Source organism: Lethenteron reissneri, chromosome 47 (assembly GCF_015708825.2).
Source record: "Lethenteron reissneri isolate LAM-NWPU_2019-01 chromosome 47, ASM1570882v1, whole genome shotgun sequence".
In the NCBI taxonomy this organism is placed as follows: Eukaryota; Metazoa; Chordata; class Hyperoartia; order Petromyzontiformes; family Petromyzontidae; genus Lethenteron; species Lethenteron reissneri.
In genome coordinates, this window is record NC_083825.1 from 7546710 (window position 1) to 7569849 (window position 23140).

At 45.4% G+C, this 23140-nt stretch overlaps 1 protein-coding gene across 2 annotated transcripts in view; it reads left to right on the forward strand.

Moving 5' to 3' along the window:
- Nucleotides 1-22969, forward strand: part of SEC24C (SEC24 homolog C, COPII coat complex component) — a 47177-nt gene extending 24208 nt beyond the window's left edge. For both annotated transcript variants that reach the window (XM_061571350.1, XM_061571351.1), the window contains 15 exons: nucleotides 4062-4200; nucleotides 4933-5048; nucleotides 5514-5638; nucleotides 7967-8158; nucleotides 9104-9197; nucleotides 9702-9818; nucleotides 10778-10948; nucleotides 11754-11850; nucleotides 13927-14072; nucleotides 14741-14879; nucleotides 15367-15485; nucleotides 16401-16580; nucleotides 17095-17286; nucleotides 18434-18523; nucleotides 19131-22969. In XM_061571350.1, coding sequence (XP_061427334.1) covers nucleotides 4062-4200; nucleotides 4933-5048; nucleotides 5514-5638; nucleotides 7967-8158; nucleotides 9104-9197; nucleotides 9702-9818; nucleotides 10778-10948; nucleotides 11754-11850; nucleotides 13927-14072; nucleotides 14741-14879; nucleotides 15367-15485; nucleotides 16401-16580; nucleotides 17095-17286; nucleotides 18434-18523; nucleotides 19131-19271 — 2058 coding nt within the window. In that variant the 3' untranslated portion in view covers nucleotides 19272-22969. The remainder of the gene's footprint in view (nucleotides 1-4061; nucleotides 4201-4932; nucleotides 5049-5513; nucleotides 5639-7966; nucleotides 8159-9103; nucleotides 9198-9701; nucleotides 9819-10777; nucleotides 10949-11753; nucleotides 11851-13926; nucleotides 14073-14740; nucleotides 14880-15366; nucleotides 15486-16400; nucleotides 16581-17094; nucleotides 17287-18433; nucleotides 18524-19130) is intronic.
- Nucleotides 22970-23140: the final 171 nt, after the last annotated feature.

Consider the following 23140-nt stretch of genomic DNA (forward strand, 5'->3'; position numbering starts at 1 on the left):
GTTTTGAGAGATTTCACAACTGTGTAGTCCATAAAACTGTCTCCTCCAAAGCTCCAGATCACACACATGCTAGGCTAGCGCCACAACATTTATAATCAACTTTTTCTCCACTTTGCTGACCCACACCCTAGCAGGTCATCCCTTCAATGCCAAATTGACCTAGAGAGATCCAGAACTAGTTCAGATATCACTTGGCACTGATGTTAGCCGTGGCCGGGAATCAAACTCTGGTCGCCGGGTTTGTTACGCAATGGAAAGACAAAGATCCCCCAATTATCCTTGTAGATGTATGTATGTCTATGGATGTTTGTTGAACTTATTTCGCACCGTATATAGCCACCCGTGCCATCGGAGGTGCAGGGAAAGGACAACAAACTAAACACAAAAAGCACTTCTAAAGAAATGAGCTTTCAATTTATATTGAAAAGTGCATTGCTCCAGTTGCTTCTTAATACAATTTAAGTCCTGTGAACAAGCACCTATTGCTAGTGCAGTGTGCATACAGAAACACGCCACTCATACGCAGGGTCACACGTAGACAGACCCACACATGCACACTTTACATACACATGTAGAGGAGTATTGTGGGTATCCAATGAGTGGGCGAGCAGAAGGAGGTGCGAACGGGTTACGTAAGGGCTTTCAGATGGCTCTTGCGAGAAGTGGGTGGTGCCAAGAAAGAGGAGGAGCCGGGAGTGGGTTGTGCCAAGAAAGAGGAGGAGCCGGCCAAAGAGCTCTTAAGGTCGGGGGGGGGGGGCCAAGATGGGGGTGGTGTCGTCGTTGGGGGCCAGAGCAAGTATCGGCTGGAAGAGGGTCTCTCTCCTCGTCGCGGAGCGGTGTTGGCTTCCACCCCGCTTCGGGCAGACGAGTGAGAGAGCCCAAAGGGATAGCCGGTGTAGGATCCTAATAGTTACTAAGTGTCTGGGTTAAGGACCACGATAGAAGCGCACCTGCACAGGTGTGAGTGTAGGATGCCCAGTGTGAAAGTGGTTTAATAAACGGCAACAGCCCTTGCATTTTTCCTCGTCTCCGCGTGGTTCTACTGCACAACACACACACAAAACAAACACACAGACGCGCATTCATCCATCCATCTGCTTTAAAGTGTTTTAATTGAAGGACAACTTAAGCCAGGGGCATGGAAAGACGAGCACCATCCGCTGTCGCGCTGCGGTTGTTTTTTGTGGGGCGCCGGCGAGCACTTGCGATCCAGCCTGCTGACGTGAGCTCTATTTGCGTGGTTCCGCCACAATCCCTTGCCCATCTGCCTCTTGGGAGAAGTGTGAAATGGCTCTGGGACTGCCGGGAGATTAGCCCCACAGCAGGCAGTCTCAGTGGCATGGCAACGGCTAATAATGGATATGTTCGTTTTGGTAACAATATCGCCACCACTTCGCATGACTTTGATGTCCTTTCGTCGCGAGCCAGGAATCTGTTAGTTATGTGCGATTAGCAAGTGCTTTGAGTAGTTGAATGTTGATTAAAATCATTCACGACATTTTATTTTAGGTACCATCGTTTGTTTTTTAGTTTTGTTCCCTAGCACATCACAGTCCAATGTCAAGTACTATGATCAACAGATTCATGTCTGTTTAATAATGGTATATTTATTATTTTATTAAAAAGTGTGAAATGTGAACTTTTGATGTGACATTCGCAGGAATAATTAGCATTGATTCGAAAATTTCCTCTTGTTTGTAAGTAGTTGTTTTGGTAGCGGTGATGTTATGATTGGTCTGTTAATTGGTTGATCACAATGTTTATAATTGTAATGCTTGCAACATGTCATGCATGTAAGAATACATTTTTTATTAATCCTACACGTTTATACCATTATCATAATGGAAAAACATTCGTTCATTAATGGTATTGTGACCCTCATTAGTTAAAGGTGGGTCAGGATTTGGATGGGTAGGAGAGTAATTTGGTAGGATGGATATATAATTAGATTAGCGGGTAGGTCAGCAAGTAATTGCAAACGAGGTTGGGTAGATTTGGAAATGGAATGGCTAGGTTGGTTAGTAGGTAAGTCAGTATTGCGTAGCTAAGTTTTGAGTAACAAATGCAATTTCCTTTGCCTATATTCATTGTTGGAAGTCATTGACGAACCAGATTACATATTATGGCTTTGTTCAAATTATATTTATTTTGTGCGAGATGAATACTTTTTATTATCATTATTATTTTCAGATTTAAAAATATACATTAGATAAAAGTAATAAATATGCATCTCAGCAGCTTGTGTTCATGTGTTCACAGCAGCAGTCGGTGCACGTGGCTCATGCTACAACAGCTTATATTGAGCATAGTGCCATTATCTTGAATGTAATTTAACCCAACATAAAAAAAAATCACTCTCAAAAAGATTAAAATAGTCATATTACATTGCTCTGAAATAACATAGTACATTGCATTACTTTTGAGTAATCAGTTGTTGGGAATTAATTCATTTTCAGACATCGTCCTCCTGGTAGTGTAGTCGGTGTTAATTCATTTTCAGTCGTCATCCTGGCAGCGCGCATGCCGACCTCTACGTTCGTCTGGCATGACGCGAGTCAACGTGCACCTGTCAGGACATGTGAAAATGTGACGAGCGTCAGCCCTGACGTCTCCGCTTGGGCATGCGTAAGATTTTTGGCAGAGGCTTGAGATGAGTAGGTCAAAGGGGCATGAAGGCCAGGATCAGAGAAGGGACTGTGTAGGTGGTTGTTGCAGAGAACACCGTTTGAATGATCTGGCATCGAAAACAAAACAATTTCTACTTTTTCTACATTAGTATTTACTATGCACTTTGTAAATAATTTGTTCTGCCCTACTCCCACTGCGAATTGGGTTTATATTTTTTTGCCATTCTTGCATCCTTTGTACAGCTTCCCTTGTGTGCGCACCCTTGGTTGTTGTGTTCTCTCTGCTCTGATGTCCATTGCGCTTGCACACACCCTTTGGTCCATGTCAACTCTGCAATATCACCCATCCTCTACAGAGCCACTCCTCCCATCCACTCTGTCCATCTCCCCCCTCCGCATGCCGTCTTCCATTCATCTGCAGGGAACACTGCAGGTGAAGGAAAATGGCACGTGGAACCGAACATTACTGCCTACCGGCATAGCCCTCTGAGGTGGCTTAGGGTTGGTTGCAGAGAAGGGATCTTGAGGGGCACGTACTGCAAATACCCCTCCACTGGCACTGGAATAGAGAGCTTGATGTAGCTCGTGTGCGTGCCGTTAAAAATTTATTCGAAGTATTTGCCGAGACGCAAACCGGATCCTATTTATAGTGGGGTCGATGCCAGTGAGCATGGGGGGAGGATGACACTATGTATAGACTCGGTGGTGCTCTATTCGGGTCGATTGCAGAATGCCCAATTTTCTCCGCTTTACTGCTGCATGCTTGCGTTGATGGTGCGAGTTCAAATTCCGGTTGGGGGTCGACTCGGCTCGTCAACTCCCCAGGATGAAGTGCAACGGTGACCGCTTTGTGTGATGTACACAGTGGCCATTCTTTCGACATTTGACAAATTCACCGGCCCTAAGAACGTGGAATATTTCATCCTGGTTCAGGCCGCCAACAGAGAAGAGTGCTGCTCCCCAAATGAGCTGGTTTGAGCAGGGGGGCACTTTTTGGACGTTTTTACTTTGATAGTAATACTGTTAAGGATGATGCTGTACATGAAGAGGATGGTGTTTCTTTTTGATTAAGCTGTTTGTGTCGGGACAATGCTGCAGGACAATGTTGCAGATGATGATCATGCTACTGCAGCTTATAGTGACGACGATGATGATGGACAAGGGTTTTGAAGGATACAATGCTGCTCCTGCCAATAATTATAATTTATGTTGGTAGTGCTGTTTATGAAGATAGTGCAATTGCAGATAATGATTATTATGAAGACAATCCTGCTGCTGATGATGACGACAACTTTGCTGCCAATGCTAATAATCAATTTGATGAAATTGTTTATGATCACGATGCGGCTACTAATCGTAATAATGATGGTAGTGATGATGCTTCTACTGACCACAATGATGATATTGATGATGACCTTTTCTCTGTGCCTTCAGACCCCGCCATACATCGTGGACCACGGGGAGACGGGGCCTGTGCGCTGTAACCGCTGCAAAGCCTACATATGTCCCAACATGCAGTTCATTGAGGGTGGCCGCCGCTTCCAGTGCGGATTCTGCAACTGTGTCACCGAGGGTGCGTCTGCATGTTTCTTTGCTTCCCCTTGTATCTTTGTGTCTGTTTGTGTGTTTGTGTCTGTTTAGGTGTGTATGTATGTTCGCCATGGGACCATGCTGCCATGGGAGGTGATTTGGCTGCAATGCATCATTGGGGTTAATACCACCACAAATCCTCAAGCGTCCCATGGCACAATAATCACATTGTATTTCCTGATGCCTATGCTCCCCGCCTTCAACCCACACTAAGTAAACATGATGCAGTATATGTGTGTACGCACACTTGTATGTATGTATGCATGTGTGTGTGTGCATTTGCGCTCATGTAACTGTGGGGTAATGTAGTGGTTAGTACGTTTCTCTACGAACCAACATCAGTGATGAATTTCCAAACATGTCCTGGGCCTCCCCAATGTTGACTCAGCATAAAAACGAGTACCTGGTGCGGTGTGTAAACATCAGTACTGGGGAGACAAACACGGCCGAGCATGGTGCTGGTTACCCACCCACTCATGTGCTGGTCCCAGCCTTCTTAGGTGCTCACTCACAGCGCTTGCCCCAACAGTCTGTTAAGGCCATACGGGGAATCTTTGTGTGTGTGTGTGTTTATGGGAGGCAAAGTCGGAGTTGGGCACGTGCCGGCCACCCACCCCCTCATGTACCGTGCCACCCTTCATAGGCACTCGCTAACAGCACTTTCCCCAACAGTTTGTTAAGGCTATACGGGGGGTATTTGTCTTTGTATATACAGTCCCCCAACACTACTTCCAGCATCTGGACCACACGGGACGACGCGTCGATCACTGGGACCGACCAGAGCTCTCTCTCGGCTCCTACGAGTTCATCGCCACGGTCGACTATTGCAAGGTAAGCAGGTACAGCAGGCAGCTGTGACAGCAACAGTAGTGATGGTTGGTTGCAGGAACAAAGAGACGATGAAATGTGCTGTTTTCAAGGCTGCCTTCGCAGGTTTAATTTTACAGATGTGCAATGCCAAAGTTTAATACATTTCCGTGTTTTCGGTAAAGTCACGTAGGTAAAATAATAATAAAAATAAAATAAAAAATGAATATAAATCAATTAAATCACGACGTTTCGGAGGCAACACAAGTCTCCATCTTCAGGTGGGACCGTCACAGCTAAATTTACTGTATCAAGTGAGTAGCTGTGACGGTCCCACCGAAACGTCATGATTTAAGTGATTTATTTTCATTTTTTATTATTTTTACCTACGTGACTTTACCGAAAAACCTAAGAGTATGAATCCTTGCAGTCACGAAAGCTTCAAATCTAGAATTTCCGTGTTTGTTTTTCTGATCTGCTTTCATGTAGGAAAACAAACCACCCAACCCTCCGGCATTCATCTTCATGATCGATGTTTCATACAACGCCATCAAGAGCGGCCTGGTGAACCTGGTGTGTGAGGAGCTCAAGACTCTGGTCAACCACCTGCCGCGGTAATAATATCAACAATAGCGTTTCATCTGTCTTGTTTCCAATAGGGTGGCACGGACGCAGAGCACACAGCCCACAGTCAGAATGTTGCGAGTTCAAAATCCCGGTTGGGGCATCGGTAAAATTAGTACAGGGGACTTATAACGAAACGATGTATAATGGGACTTTTCCCCCTTATGAATACTATTCCATTTTAATTGGCGGCGGGAATAGGGGACCGTAAGAGCGTACATGTTGACTTTGTGATGCAAATCGGGGCGATTTATCCCGTACGAAACAATGGAATAATGTAGGGAATAGGTACCATAACTTATGAAATTATTGTGTTTCATACCTAGCAACCAAAATACGTACTGTACATGTGTAGTGTAACACAAGTCGGAGATGAGGTAGTTGCGGGAGGCACCTTTTATTGTAACACCCTTCAGCCGTTCACACACAGGATCTCCTCCCTCTCGCTCCCGTTGCCGTACAGCTCAGCCTAGACACAACCCTTTCCGCGTTGCACCGTCGACGTCGACCGAGACAGCCAACAACTGTCCGGCCGCGCAATTATTGAGTGAAGGCGGCGAAGACGACAGCGAAAAGAGTCCACTCCCAGAACCAGCAGCCCGGAGCTCGTGCTCTCCGCTGCTTTTATTCTACTCGGTGCGGCCTGGCTCTGCCCTGGCCGCGCCTCCCTTCTCGAACCCACTAGCGGGTTCCAGGGGCTTCCCGATGAGGTCTTCAGTGACCCTTGCCCCAGTTCCTCCGCCCTGCCGGCACACACACAGTGTATATGGTCGACGGCGTGTGCGCGAACTGTCCACCGCAGTTGCCGCTACTGGACAGCAGTCGGCGCTGTATCACTGCACATGTACAGAAAAACAGATACTGTACGTGTACTGCACATGTACAGTACACGTACAGTACCTGGACTGTACATAGACCCAATGTGTACAACCAATTCTGAGTTCAAGAACCTTTAAACAGCATTTATACTTCTCAAACACTTAAATGAAAACTATTTTGAGCATTTCGAAGCAGCCCTATACTCTTTAAAAGTTTTCATTTTTTTATAGAAAATGTATTTGTGACGTTTTTAAAGCAATGAATCGAACAAATAAAATGTTTGTGTAAAAAAGCACAATCTTAAACAGCATTTAAAAAAGATTTTACCTTAACCTATGAAATTTTTGATCTTACCTTGAGGAGTGGATGAGTTGTGCTTGATTGTTGTTGGGAGAAGATAAAAAAAACCTTTCTAGGGTCATACCCACCTTCAATGATTTTGTCACGTTTTTATGGAAATGTTTCTGCAGCATCTGCATCGGCACTGGCAGACTCGCTGTATTTTTACGTTTTTGAAACTTGATCATGCCTGAAATCTGTAAAATCATCCACGGGCAGCCTGAATGGTTTCTATTTCGCTGCTTTTTCCTCTCTCAACTGATTGAGGGCGAAGCTGATCGGCTTGTTGTGCAGATACTCGATCCATAACGGCAGCAATCTTTCCTTTGTTTCCACGATAACACTTTGCCATGTAATTTTAACCTCCGAATGCTTTAAAGCATGCTTTGCTTTAATTTCTGTTTCGTCAGCATTCTTCACTATTGTACTCGTTTGAGGAAGATTAAAATAGTGCCAAACGTCAACCACCTTTCCTACTACACTTTATCACTTCCAGTTTAACATAGAGCCTAATAATATTGCGCTTTTTCTTACGATAACTACCTGCACCTGCACTGTCACTAGCACTACGCTTGCTACGCATTGTTGAAGGGTTGCCATGATATTTTGTGAGAGAACACAATGGGACTGAGAAGATCAAGGCGCATTCTCAAAATACGAGTTGTACAGGACGTTTTCGACTTGGCTGAACTGAGGCAAAAGCCACGTAGCGATGTGTGTGTGTGGGGAAATTTTACATTGGGTTCCTCAAAAAGTCAGCGACGTGAGTACGAAACAACGTATATCAAGAAGACATATTGGGGACCCCCTGTACCACTTTTGAGAGAAGTCAATTGTGAAATATTAAAAAGCATATGGCAAAAAGGAGACCTCAATTCATGAATCGAATCGTGACACCAGATCTCGTGGTCATTCATAGAATCGATGTATGGAGGCAGAGGCAGGAATTAATTGTTAAATGCCGAGTGATACCATGTTGAAGTGACTTGCTCTTGTCATAGATAAGTGTCATTTTCATAATTTAACATTTACATAATCGTTAGTTATTTCACATTTATACTCCAAACTGCGGTCGTCCTTTAGATATACGCTTGCAGTCTCAGCGGTCTGTCACCTGGCATTAATAAACGCTCGCTGTGTCGTCTGGATGTGTGCGGCAGGGAGGGCCAGATGGAGCAGTCGGCACTGCGCGTGGGGTTTGTCACCTACAACAAGACGCTGCACTTCTACAACCTGAAAGCGTCGCTCGCCCAGCCGCAGATGATGGTGGTGTCCGATGTGGCTGACGTGTTCGTTCCGCTGCTTGACGGCTTCCTTGTCAACGCCGTCGAGTCGCGGCCTGTCATCGAGAGGTGAGGGTCAGGGTCGGGAGCTATGGTTAGTTCTAGATTTGAAGCTTTCGTGACTGCAAGGATTCATATTCTAAGGTTTTTTCGGTAAAGTCACGTAGGTAAAACATCAAAATTAATTAAAATAAAATAAAGATCACGACGTTTCGGAGGCAACACAAGTCTCCGTCATCAGGTGGGACCGTCACAGCCGGATTAGCTGCATCAAGTGAGGCAATGATTCAAGATGTAATCCCTTAAAAGCGAGTTGAGGGGGGAGGAGAGGGGGGGGGGGAGCTCATCAGAATGTGATACGTTCCATTCATTGGCTACCACATTCTGATGAGCTCCCCCCCCTCCCCCCTCAACTCGCTTTTAAGGGATTACATCTTGAATCCTTGCCTCACTTGATGCAGCTAATCTGGCTGTGACGGTCCCACCTGATGAGGGAGACTTGTGTTGCCTCCGAAACGTCGTGATCTTTATTTTATTTTTATTAATTTTGATGTTTTACCTACGTGACTTTACCGAAAAAACCTAAGAATATAGCTATGGTTAGGTTAAGGTTTGTGTTTGTAGTTGGGGTTGAGGTTAGAGTCAGGATTAACATTGGGGTTAGAGTTGAGGATCAAGGGTTTTGGTTGGGTTGAAAGCTAGTGTGAGCATCCAGCAGTTTAGATTGGTGGTTAGAGTCAAGCGTTAAGTTAGGGTCAGTGTTGGGGTCCAGGTTAGGTTGGATTTGGGGTTGAGGTTGGGGTCAAGATTTGAGTTCAAGGTTAGGGTCTGCTTTGGAGTTGGGTTTCGGTTTGATATTGGGGTTAGCATGGAACATAATACCAAATATGTGTAAAGGAACGTGGTGACGGCTGCCTTATAAAACCAGGTCTAGCGTAAAGCAGAGGCTCATATGTCCTACCTCTGTGTCCCGTGTGCCCGTGTCTTGGTGCATCCGTTGTGCTTGCGTCGCAGCCTCCTGGAGCAGATTCCAGAGATGTTTGCCGATACGCGGGAGACAGAGACGGTGTTTGTGCCCGTCATCCAGGCTGGCATGGAGTCGCTCAAGGTAAACGACAGGTGGCAGCTTCTCCCTTGACCTGCCCAAGGCTCCGAATGCATTACGAGTTCCAAGACACCCGGATTTGTTTTTTTTTGTCCTACCCTCACTAGTTTTGTGCACCGGCGATGAACCCTTCCAGTGATGTGTTCTGCCAAAACCCACTTACTTTCCTAGCAGTCAATGCAATGTCTCTTGCTCTTCAAGTGCACATCTCTCCATGCTTCTCTACACACTTTTCAACATCTGCTCCTTTTTCTTTGCTGATGTCCACATTTTTGATCCATATAGCCGATAAATATGCACTGATTGAAAACTTTATTTGTTTGGTACATTTGTAATTTACATATAACTACGCATGAATCGTCAATAATTCATCTTTGTATGCATATCTGTCCATGTACGGAGAATCTAACGTTTTTATGTATTTTACTGCTTTATTGCACTATATAATAATGACCGCGGGTCCTTTGCTAATGACGCATGCGTCTTTGTCGTCCCTCGCGTTGGCAGGCAGCAGAGTGCGCGGGAAAGCTGTTTGTTTTCCACACTTCACTGCCAATTGCCGAGGCGCCCGGCAAACTCAAGAATCGTGATGACCGCAAGCTCGTGAACACCGACAAAGAGAAGGTACGGAGTTTTTGGAGTTCATGCCCGGTGTATTAAACACCAGGATCACTTGCAAATGACAGTATCCTGGGGTCTTTGAATTATCACCTGGTTAAATAAAATAAACTTGAACATGGCCGCTTGTTGCATTGATAACATAATTTTAATCAAATTTGTTAATAATACAGGGCCGTGGTGGTACAGTAGTTAGCGCACGATACTAGAACCCAGCCACCGGAGTTAGATTGCCAGCCACAGCTTAAATCGGTGACGATTGATATCTGAATCGCCAGCCCGCACTGACCAACATGGTGAAGTATGGTCAGACAACCTCCATGACACATCATAGGGAGGCCTTCATACAACCATTGATTAACAGAGGGCTGTCATTTTCTTGTTTGTTATGATTTCATTTTACATTAAATTAACAAGTTATTGCATCCTGCTTGACAATAGTGATGCTTGATTGACACTAATGCAGCATTAATAATTCAAAGACGTATTAAATTGCAAAAACAGTGATGCACTATTGTTACCAATTAAATGTCGTGTAATAGTGAAACATCATTAATAATGCAGAAGGATTTACAAAATGTCATCTGCCTGCAGAGCCTGCAGATTAGGAAACAGTAGGCCTCTGCCTGCCATGATGTCAAGGGGAGACGGTGGATGACCATTGTTAACTTTACGCATGGTTAAATCCATCGTATGAATGATAGGTAGAGTCGTTTCAAAATCAAAATTAAAACTCACAACCTTTCTATTGTGATTTGAGCACTCGCTGGACCAAAGCACTTCCTGGCTGGATATTCCATTCCAGTTACCTGAATCTCCCACAAACACTCACGATTACTAAAGGTCGGCAAACTTTAGTTTTTCAGAAGTGGCGGGGATGACAAATGAGGGACGGATGCAGTGTGATTGCATGCGACCACAGCATCGTTTGTACATGTGGCTGATTTCCCCCTCCCTCCTCCCAGACGCTGTTCCAGGCGCAGAGCAACGTCTACCACTCGCTGGCCAAGGACTGCGTGGCAGCTGGATGCTGTGTTGACCTCTTCCTCTTCCCCAACCAGTTTGTGGATGTGGCCACACTGGGGCTGGTTACACTGCAGACTGGGGGCTCCATTTATAAGTACAACTACTTCCAGGTAGATGGCAAGTCCCTGGGTGCAGTACCAGTCAAAAGCAGGCACACCCACTTCACGGAGCGGGATTGTGTGGAGGTTCTTTTTTCTACACCATCGTAAACTACCACTACTAATGCCCATCATTTCCAGCGCTGTTATTATCATTGTTGGTCCTGCTATGAAATGGCTCGGAGGCTCAAAAGCCAAAGTACTGTAGATGTATTTCCCTGCTCAAACTCGTGTTGAGAAGTGCTTCCCATGTCTAACGGTATAACCTTCGTAGTATAATGGCAGGGATAAGTCCCTGTACATGATGTCCATTATTAACCTGACAAAGTGGTCTCTTTTATTGACCTCAGAGGGATGATGGGTTGAGTCATATCCCTGACTAGGATTTTAACTCCGTGACCTTTAAATTTTTGAATCAGGAATTCTACTCCAGTGCCACCTGCGGAATCCGAGTGGATCAAGGGACTTATAATGGCCATGCCATAGCACTGAGAGGTTCAGAGTTCAAATCTAGGCAGCTACTGAGAATTAAACCAGGTTATCAAGCTGAATTATGCTAACTAATCTATTTTAATTGGTTTTCTGCACTAAAATCTCCTATCTGCCCTTTTTACCGAATCATTGTCTAGCATCCCTTTCTCACCACACAAGGAAGTTTAGATTTCGTACAATGTATGCATCCCACAGGGCATTTTTGAGCACTGACCACAGCACCATCATCACGACTGTAAGTGTCGATGATAATCCTGGTGATGGTTGTGGTTGTGTGCTGCTGACGTGGCTTGTGTTTGTTACTAAAGCTGTGCTCTTGTTTCAGTCGAATTCGGACGGTGAACGTTTCCTCAACGACCTGCGCAGGGACGTGCAGAAAACCATCGGCTTCGATGCAGTGATGCGTGTCAGAACCAGCACAGGTATGGCCCTGAGAGCCGCACTATCTCTTCTACCTTTCTAAAATGCTCATGGTTATATTGCTCACCTTCCAGCTGTTTTGAAGTATGGTTGTGTTTTCGTTCCGTTTTATTCCAAATTGCACTCTTGGCATCTTGTCCCGAGACAAGGTGTCAAGCCGGAACTCTGACAGAGGAGTGCAACACAAAACGGATACTGCAGAGCTACCTTTGAAATCCCTTCAAGTGACCTCTGGTGCACAAGGCAGGAAGGCAGTACTTTCTCATCCTCTGTCATTGAGTGTGATATTTGTCACATGACAGTCCACCTGAAATATTTAATTCTCAGAGCTACAATTTAGCCAAATGAAGTACAGGACCAAATGTATTGTGATAATGTTGTTTGTTCAGTCATTGGTGACTGGGCTGAGATCATCAACTCTCTAAACATGAAAACCCATATTCTTTGGGTCTTTCGGTAAAGCCACGTAGATAGAAAAAATAATAAAAATATCACGACGTTTCGATCGCAACACAAGCAATCGTCATCAGGTGAAAAAAATAGCGAGAGAGCTGCTGAGGCAGGATGTTACAAACGTTTTAGATGGGTGTAGCCCAAGGGTCATGAGCGAAGTGGGTGGGGCTAGTGATGAAATTTGCATGTCCAATGTAAGATCGTAGAGCCGCTGCCACATCAAGGAAAACGAGCAACGGTGGCTGTGTTAGTGAGATATTTAACCTGTTAATGTAAAAACATTTAACCTGTTAATGTAACACCAGAGAGTCGAAAATAACTACTAAACATCACAGCCAGTTATGACTTCACCTGGTTAATAACGTCCTTCCAATGATTGCTCAGTTTGTACCTATCTTCTCGGTTGATATTGTGTCTGTATTCTTAGGTTTTTTCGGTAAAGTCACGTAGGTAAAACATCAAAATTAATGAAAATAAAATAAAACAAAAATCACGACGTTTCGGAGGCAACACAAGTCTCCGTCATCAGGTTGGACCGTCACAGCCGAATTAGCTGCATCAAGTGAGGCAATGATTCAAGATGTAATCCCTTATAAGCAAGTTGAAGGGGGGAGGAGAGGGGGGGGGCTCATCAGAATGTGGTAGCCAATGAATGGAAACGTATCGGGAGGGAGGGGGGCGGGGCTCAAAGACAGCACGGAGTGCTCAACACATTGGGCAGAGAGGGGGAGGGGAGGCCTGATACACATGAAAGACAAAAGAACGAAAATGCCCATGTTTATACCAATGCTGGCTGAACAATGAAGAGAGTACTGTTAAAAAATAACTGGGAATGTTAACACTCGGTAAAGTAAAGTAAAATAGTGCCTGTCAGATAAGATGGTCCATTAATTTTGATGTTTTACCTACGTGACTTTACCGAAAAAACCTAAGAATATGAATCCTTGCAGTCACGAAAGCTTCAAATCTAGAATTGTGTCTGTGTTTATATATCTGGATGGCTTCATGAACGAATCTTTGCTGATAGCCAGTGGGTTTGCAGAGTACTTTCGTCTTGGAAAGATCAATTTCGTGTGTGCCCACAGCATTAAAACAATGATCAGCAATGGTTGAGGTATTGGTCCTACTTTGTTTTAGATCTGCCTTATGTTCACGAACACAGTCTGAGACATGTCGCTTAGTTTCCCTAATGTAACTACTGCCGCAGACACAGCTGAGTTTGTAGACGCCGGGGTATTGCATGTCGGGGATCATATCCTTCACAGATGGGATCAGATCACGAAGTATATGTACTGTGTTGAATCGAACCTGGATCTTGTTGGCTCATGATTTTGGAAATCTTTTTGGTGACCTGCTATGTATGGCAAGGTGATGGTTTTGATTGGTTCCTCAGATGGTTCTTTCCCAACGGTTGGGGTGATAGCTTTACGGATTGTGTAGTCTGAATATCCATTCATCTTGAGGGCTTGATGTACATGTTCCAGTTAACTGGCTAGGTGGTGAAAACCCAGTTTAATCACAGGCCTAGATTTGAGCCCAGGATCTCAGTGGTTCTAGCTGGCTTACCACAACACGGATGGTTGGTGGGTCACACTTCTGCTGCGTTGTGTAACAAACGCTCACAGGTGTGCGAGCAACGGATTTCTTTGGAGCGATCTACATGAGCAACACGACGGACGTGGAACTCGCGGCTATCGACTGCGACAAGGCGGTGACGGTGGAGATCAAGCATGACGATAAGCTGAACGAGGAGACGGGTGCCTTCCTACAGGTGACTCCTTTCACCTGTGGTTTGGGCACGTGATCGGTCAGTTTGTCAATTGCTTGTTTGTTTGTTTGGTTTTGGTTGGCTAGTTGCCTGGCTGTCTGGTTTGGCATTTGGTAAGCTGATTAATTGGTTGGCTGGATGTGCGTGTGTGTGGCAGTCTTGAGCAAACTGCACTACAAACCTATCAATATGGGGTTGATTTTCAGCTAAGGATGTATCTTTCAGTTCTTGTTTGATCCTGTCCTGTGCTTCACTTAGATCGACTCAGGCATAAATTAAGTCTTGGCCTGGTGCAGTGCGTAAACATCGGCACTGGGAAGACAAGTGTTGGCCACACCACTCTCTCTTGAACTGCCTTGCCTTTAATAGGTGCTTACTAAGATTCCAAAGAACACAGGATGAGATGTTACTATCCTTTGTGCAAGCACTTCCAAGAGTTCATGAACAGTGAGCCTGGTGAAATTTGGGGAGCGCATCGTCAGTAGTGACCCTTTGGTTCCTAGGGTGTTTCGGCCTTTCATACTATACACCCTCCCCAAAGGCGGCCAGCGACAGGGTGATCAATCCTACGCTTGCGTCCCATTCCCAATTAGTCATAGGAGTTGCCTTGTTGTTGGTAGCCAACATCCCATGGGACTATACTTACTCAACTGTGTGTGTGTGTGTGGCAGTGCGCACTGCTCTATACGAGTGTAAGTGGGCAGCGGCGCCTGCGCGTGCACAACCTCGCCCTCAACTGCTGCAACCAGATGTCGGACATGTACCGCAACTGTGAGACCGACTCCATGATCAACTACTTCGCCAAAGCCAGTGAGCCCTTGCTGACGCATGCATACACACACGTACACATGTACACATACTCCCTTAAATTTATAGACAAATGTGTACTTGAACTTGTATGTATGCACTTGTACAAAGACCTCCGTGTAGCCTACGCAGACAATTGGAGCAAGTGCCCTTAGCGAGCACCTATCTATTAAGGGCTGGCATGGTGCACGAGGAGGGTGGCATGCCCAGTACCATCCCCGCACTAATACGCACACAGTCACACGTAAACACACATCCTGATATTCGCACACATGTGTATACATGCGTGCTAACGCATATAAACTGATAATACACTAAAACGCACATAATGTGGCGCCTTGTGTGACATTTGCTTTTTCACGCCATACGAATCCTTTTGCTTTCACGCACGTGTTGCGTTGTGGGCTGCCCATATAATCATCTTTACCACTGCTTTGAGTGATGCGCGTCGCCCAACCAACACGGCACGTGCCACTCTTGTCCCACCCAGCATTCCGTGCCGTGGCCCATAACCCAACCAAGACGGTGCGTGAGAGCCTGGTGAACCAGTGCGCCCAGGTCCTGTCGTGCTACCGCAAGAACTGCGCCAGCCCCTCGTCCGCTGGCCAGGTATGTGCCCACTGCCCGTTTGTTACTCAAGCGTCGCTTAAAGGTAGACACAGCCCAAAACAACTAACAGCTTGTACATTGATCGTTCTCCAAGTGTTCTCCTCCTCCTTGACCTAATCGCAGCCTTCAACACGTTTCATAATACAGGTTTTTTTGGGTTAAATCTCATAAATATAAATGTATCGTTAAACCCACCACCACTCCACAGCCAATTAGTAAGGTTTGTCACGTAAATCGAACATGCCAATTCGTTACTAGTACAGCACGCCGGTGTGTTGTAGAGCAAATCCACAACATCTACAATCTGAGTACGACGTTTCGCCAGTGGTAACCTGTCTGTCCAATACTGATGTTTACACACAGCATCATGTACTCATACTGGTAGGAACCTCCTGGTTACACCAGCCCACGGGATTATTGTGTCCGTCCGTCGTGCAGGGAGGGGCTGGGTGGGGAGGGTGGGGAGGGGCTGGGTGGGGGGTGGGAGGGGTGGGGCTGGGTGGGGAGGGGCTGGTCACCCCGAGGTGCCCTTATAAAACTCAACGTTTAACCTACTCACGCCGGCTTGTGCCCGCCCTCACAGTCGGGCATATTTGCGGAATACACCACGCCGCCGTTGAGCCTGGCCATTGAACGAGCAACCCAACGTTCCTATCAGCTCCCTCCGCAGGAATGTGTAAGGTTGAGTCGACAAAGTGGAAATACGTTCTAATGCCACTTGCCATGACATTAGCCTTGGCCAGGAACCAAACTCAAGTTGCCAGGTTCATAGCTCAATGCATGAACCACCACACCAGCACTCCCTATCCTTGTTGCACACAGATGCGCACACCCACTGCAACACCCAGGGCCATGTGAGTGGCATGACTCCCACTTACTCAACCTTGCCCTGCCTCTCTCTTCCCCACGCCACAGCTGATTCTCCCCGAGTGCATGAAGCTGCTGCCCGTGTACCTGAACTGCGTCCTCAAGTGTGAGGTGCTGCTGGGCGGCGCTGACATCGCCACCGACGACCGCGCCTACCTGCAACAGCTGCTGCTGAGTGCTGACAACACCCAGTCAGCTGCTTTCTTCTACCCCCGGCTGTTGCCACTGGTGCGTGCGTGCGCGTGCGGGGAGTGGTGGTGCAGCGGTTCGCGCACTGCACTACGAACCTTTCGACCCGGGTTCGATTCCCGCACACGGCCAACACCAGTGACGAATATCTGAACTGGTCCTGGGCATCCCCTAGGTCGACTCAGCCTCAAATGAATACCTGGTGGTGTGTAACTATTGCTACGGGGTAGATAAAGGCAGCCGAGCGTGGTGTTGGCCACTGACCTCCTCGTGTGCCATGCCGGCCTTCATAGGTGCTCACTAACAGCACTTGCCCCAACAGTCTGTTACAATTTCGATTTAAAGCTTTCGTGACTGCAGGGATTCATCTTCTTGGTTCTTTCGTCACGTAGAAGGGAAGTAATAAAATAATAAAAATAATAAAATAATTCTCACGACGTTTCGGCCACAACGCAAGTATCCGTCCTCAGGTGAAACGAGGTCTGTCGAGGCGACAGCGTCTGAATGTTACAAGCTATAACGGGAGATGGTTATCTTTGTCCATCTTCCACAGCACAAGCTGGACGTGGCGAGCGAGGAGCTGCCCGTGAGCGTGCGCTGCTCGGAGGAGCGCCTACAGGACGGCGGCCTCTATATTCTGGAGAATGGCCTCAGCCTCTTCCTGTGGGTGGGCATCTCCGTGTCGCACGATCTCCTGAAGGCTCTGTTCAACGTCGACACGTTTGGCCAAATCGACGGCGAGATGGTGAGTGCGACCTGCGAGGCGGCGACCCTCGAGATTGTTCAGATGGAGTGAATGGTGTCCTCGATGGCTAAATGTTATATGCCTCGCCTGGTTTACAGGTCATGGGTTTCATCCTGACCCTGACGCCTGCTGTATATTTAGAGCTTGCATGTTCTCCCCGTGGTCGTGTGGATTTTTCTCCGGGTACTCCGGTTTTTCCCTCCAGATTTAAAAACATGCATTTAGAGTATATAGCTACTATGCATTTCCACATAACCCATTTCGTTGAGCTATCATTTGTGGCCAGGTCGCTTCTGAAAATGAGCTAACAAGCTCGGTGGGCCTTACCTGGTAAAATAGTTTAGTTCAGTCTTAGACAGTGCGAGGGTGATGTGGAGAGTGCATGTCCTCCCGAGTACAAGGCAGTTAGGTGAGTGATTGGAAATGTTTATATTTGGAACTTCACACTACGTAGCCAACTGTGATAATTGGAGGTGTGGGGAAAGGACAACAAACTACACACAAAAAGCAGTTCTTAAGAAATGAGTTTTCAAGTGTGTGAAGTGGTTAGTGCGGACATTATGTGATGGTGAGCATTAACTGTGTGAGTTGGTGATTGCAACATTGTGAATACCGATGGTGAGATGGTCATGTTGAGGTGGTGGGTTGTCCTTTATGATAGACAAAGTAATGTGTGAAGTGCATTAATTCTAGATTTGAAGCTTTCGTGACTGCAAGGATTCATATTCTTAGGTTTTTTCGGTAAAGTCATGTAGGTAAAACATCAAAATTAATAAAAATAAAATAAAACAAAAATCACGACGTTTCGATGACGGAGACTTGTGTTGCCTCCGAAACGTCGTGATTTTTGTTTTATTTTATTTTTATTAATTTAGATGTTTTACCTACGTGACTTTACCGAAAAAACCTAAGAAAATGTGTGAAGTGGTGCAAAAACCTTCAGTTTCAGGATACATTTTCAAAAGGACTCTGCCGACCTTTACAATGCCAGCTCTCTTACATTCAGATTTCTGAGTGTACAGAGAAGACTTGGTGATCGGACTAAAACTCAAGACGGATCAGATACGATAGTCATGTTGACGATAATGAATATTGTGCAGCAGATGTTAATGAGTTTTGGTGATGATCGCAAATTGGTCTGTTTCAGACCATGTTGCCGGTACTGGATAACCCATTCAACAAGCGAGTTCGTGACATGATCGACTCCATCAGAGCCGAGAGACCACGATACATGAAAGTGAGTGCTCACTTTATTTTTGTGCTCTTGTTTTATAACCTCAAGGGGTGTGTTTGTTCAGAAGCGAGATACTCTTAATTGTTGACGGTTTTGATAATATTTGTAAAAAAATATGAATTTAAATCACAGCCGCATGATAACTCGGGCAGACACCGTGCCCTCAAGCGGCATCACGGGCACCCCTCACTGCATTTTTAAATGGCCCACTGCTTGCTAAGGCAATCCATGTGCTCATTGGAAAGTGTCTGAAAATGTTGATTAGTTACTCCCAAATTACTTAATTTGGAAATGCCACGAAGCAATGTCACTGCTCTACTGGCAGACTTTGCAGGCCGGTGCTGCGTCCAACTTGTGCTGCACAGAGACATATGCCACTGGGGGGTCCCCTTGGCTCGACTGCAGCCAGGGCATTGGAATTGTTACGAGACGCGTGATGCAAGGCGCTTTGAGTTGCCGAGGCATTTAAACGCCCTACAAAATGCAATTCTTCTTAAAATGCTCAATTTGAAATGGGGTACGAATGATACTTAATGTTGCATTGCCAATGGCCGTTCCTCGGCCTCCTCCCCTGCCGTTTCCCCCCTCACCAAATCGCCGTTCACTGCAGCTGATGGTCGTGAAGCAGCGCGACAAGATGGAGCTGCTCTTCAAGCACCTGCTGGTGGAAGACAAGTCCCTGAATGGTGGCGCCACCTACGTCGACTTCCTGTGCCACATGCACAAGGAGATTCGCCAGCTGCTGAGTTAGACGGCGCCAACTCCTCATGTGGCTGGAACTCCCATCGCCCACCTGCCACCGGGAGGGGAAGAGAGGGGCGGAGGGAGGAGGTGAAGATGGGGGAGGGCAGGGAATGAGAGAGGAGAGAACCCCGTTGTTTTGACACTTTAAAAAAACGAAAACGCAAAATGGCACACCTCGCCTGTTTTTTTGTCTCGTTCCAATTCAAGCTTCTCGTTAGTGGCCGGTTTCAGTCTCAGAGCAACGCCCATTGTTGTTTGTCTTTTGCGCAATAAATTGTCACTTTTCGTTTTCCTAGGACCTCGCGACATTGCGCTTTTAAGAGTTCTCAAACTCTTATACCATAATCGTATATTTCTGCGCGTACATGCGTATGCGCACACGTTTGAAAGAGCTCCTCTTGTGGAAGGTAGGCACAGGGACCCTACAGACTGCTTGGGAACTTGCTGCCTTAGTTGACAGACCACCTTGCCTTGTGGAAACGGCCACAAATCCAAGTTGTTTATTATTAACATTATGATTAGTAGCAATAGTCACAGTACATAATCGTAGCTTAATTTGCGACTTTTTTTCGTAGAATCTGACCTGCATTGGTTCTGGATTCCAAGCTGTGCTACCGTTATAATTTACATTTTGCCGTGTTATATTTTATCAATGTTAGCCTGGGTCTTAATGTTAGGTCTGAGTGGATATTGCCTTGGCCCAGGTGCAAAGGCACACAATGCCATGTGTGTCCTTTGCCATAGCCAAAGGATTTCAAGTACAGCCTCCTTCACGAGTCAGATTAAATCATGGGCCCAGTATTCTCAACACATCGAGGCACACGCCATCTGTATTTGCAGCTGGATGCTTGTTTCCCTGCTGTGTGCTGTAGTTTTTTGGCTTCCAAGCCCCACACTACACCACATTTTAGTCATTATTCAAGAGGCAAAGGCAATTGCCTCTTGATTGGTTGCTGATAATCTCGAACTAACATGTATCTGATAAGATTCCTCACATTCCTGCATAGACCACTTTTGCTACCATAGTTTTGTGCATTGGATTTGAATGGTTGCGTTTGCAGCCTCGATCGAGTGTGGCCTGGCTTGGCTGCTGTGTGCTGCTACTGCACCTCAATGCGTTAGCTCCGCTGCTGTGCAGTGATGAAACACGCTTCCTACTGCAAAGTGCAGGTGGTGGGCATCCCAGTGTTCGGAGGCCTACAGAAAACAAGTCCCCTCTAAATGGGCTTTCTCATGCACTACCAGCACAGTGCACTGAGAAAACCAGAACCTGTAACTCGATGGTTGCATCTGTGGCACTGAAAGCCACCCTGTCCAAGTTAAAAATGTTTTTTAAATGGCCTGGCTTTCAGAGTAATGATTGTTCTGAACACAGGTCATCATGGACATTACAATTTGTGGAAATTTGTCAGCCTTGCTGGGGTTGGAATTTAATGGAATTGTGTTGGGGAGTGATCTAGATAAATAACTAAAACTTTGAGGTCTTTGTTCTTAAATCTATAACTGGTTTCTGTTCAAACCAACGGCATAGAATGTATGTGATGTAGTTTTGTACAGGAACAGATTTGGATGAGACTTATTATGAAGGGGAACAAAGTCACTTTCTGCAAATTATGCTCAAGAGAATTTGAATTTTGATGTCAAGTAAAGCCATGTTGCTTTAACGTGTCAGTAGATTGATTGATTTGCAGTCGGTATTGGGGTGTCTATGAATGCCTGTGTAGAAGCTTAAGTTTAGAAAGTGCTCATTATAAACTGAAAAACAAAATAGATGTTCCAAATTAACTTTAAAAAACAACATACCAGCATTTTAAAATTAAACATCTTTGTGTGCTGTTTAATTTGAACGCTATAAGTATCCAAAACGTACATTTGAATTTGGATAAATTAAGACTTGGTTGCTATTTGCTGTGAATACAGGTGTAGATCATTAAAACAAATCTGGGATAAGATAGCAAATCTACAGCTTCGTCGTACGATTCACAAATGCGTTTAAGCCGCATTATATGTACTTACTTTTTTTTCTCTCCTTCCTGTGTGCGTTGTTTATTTTTAACGGTAAAAGAAGTGACTGGAAGAGAAAGATGTATAATACAGTAGTTGTACGAGCTCGATCCAGCCGTTGCCGAATCTGCTGTCCGAGACAGGGCACCAGAAATACATTTGTGCAACTTTCACCATCGTCTAAATCGCGCCGCCGGTAAAACGTCTAACAAGCCACAGCGCTGAATTCTGCGTTGCACACCGTTCAGCTTCACCGGGGCTCACAACACTGCAACCAGTACCCCCCAACACAAGGACAACGACCCCACCAAGAAAATGAACAATCGGAGGATGAAATGTGTGTTTAAATGAATCTAAGCCTCGTGGAAATCGGATGCCGTGTCAACATGATTTGCTGTGTAGAGTCCAAATTGATTTATTTGTTACAATTGGTTAGTCCTCCCCCGCAACCTAATGTGTAAGTGATGGTGAATGTTCTTAAGAGCCAGGATCACACAGATTCGCATAACAGGAATGTATCAATTTAAATAGATGTTTACACTTGAAACATGCTTTGAGAAAATCATGTCTTAACCAGTTATTTAAGATTTAGAGTATATGCATTTACTCCATGTTATGCTAATATACCTTTAGGCTAATAAAATGAAAGACGAGACAAAAAGGAATTGCTGAATGGACCCACAGATCATTGATTCACTGGATGGAGGGTGAATTTCTAAACACATTGTAACAAGTACCCCAAGTTTCTTACATTGCCCATACAGGATAACATTTAAATGTCAATGGAAAATGCTGGTGCTCAAATAACCATTGGAGCATTTTCACCAAGAACTGTACTGTATATGAAATCATTTTGAACGCACATTATCTCCAGCGATGCAGGCTTGGCACGCTGGCATCACCTACATTAATATATACTTCATATTTCGTACATCTCAAATAACAGTACTCAGCGATAAATGGAGCTGACGGTAATATTTCCACAAGTTAAACGATTTAAAACTTTTAAAATTTTTACCAGATAAGGCCCACTGATCAACCTGGCCAGAAATGTAGAGCTCAACGAAGTGGCTGGTTGAAATTGATAGCTGCCACATACGTGACTCATGTTTCTAAATGTGAAGGGAAACACGTGACCACGGGGAGAACATGCAAACTCAAAATATACAGGCGTCAGGATCGAACCCATGACCTGTGTATAGCAGGCGAGGTAGTTAACATTTCACCACAATGTTTTCCCCCACCCTCCCGACTCATTCTCTCACAAGCTCCGTTTATTTTGCCTCTGCTTCGTGGTGTCAACTGTGTGTCGACTCATGAGGGAGAGTTCGGCTGGGAATTTTGCAATCAGTTTTGTCACGGGATACATTTACAAAACAAAGACTCGGCATGCTTATTTGTTAATCCGTGCTTTTTATCCAGTTTCAACACAACCAGGGTTTTTTTGCCCCCGTAAGTTCCTACAATTTCCACTTTTATGTTAAATATGCAATCATTTTTATTAAACAGTTACTCGGATTAATTGCTAGAATATGATACTCGCGTATAATTATTTACTAGACGGTTTGCTTGGAGTTGTGGATTTGAAGGGACCGGTCTGGATGGATGGGAGCAGCGTTCTCTGCTCCGCGTGCTGTACAAACAACGCAGCTGTAAAGTGAGTATTGTATTTTTAATGAAATAAATTTGATGCAGAAGTTCTATTACGCCTTTGGCTTATCTGCCACCAAAAATGTCCCATTTGGATACGTGCTGCGGAGAGGTTTTTTGGCATAAAATATAGTTCTTAACCTTTTGATGAAAAGCAATGGCTGAGAGGCACTGGGGTTCATAATGGCCATGTTGGATCTCAAAGTTCAGGTTGATTTGAAT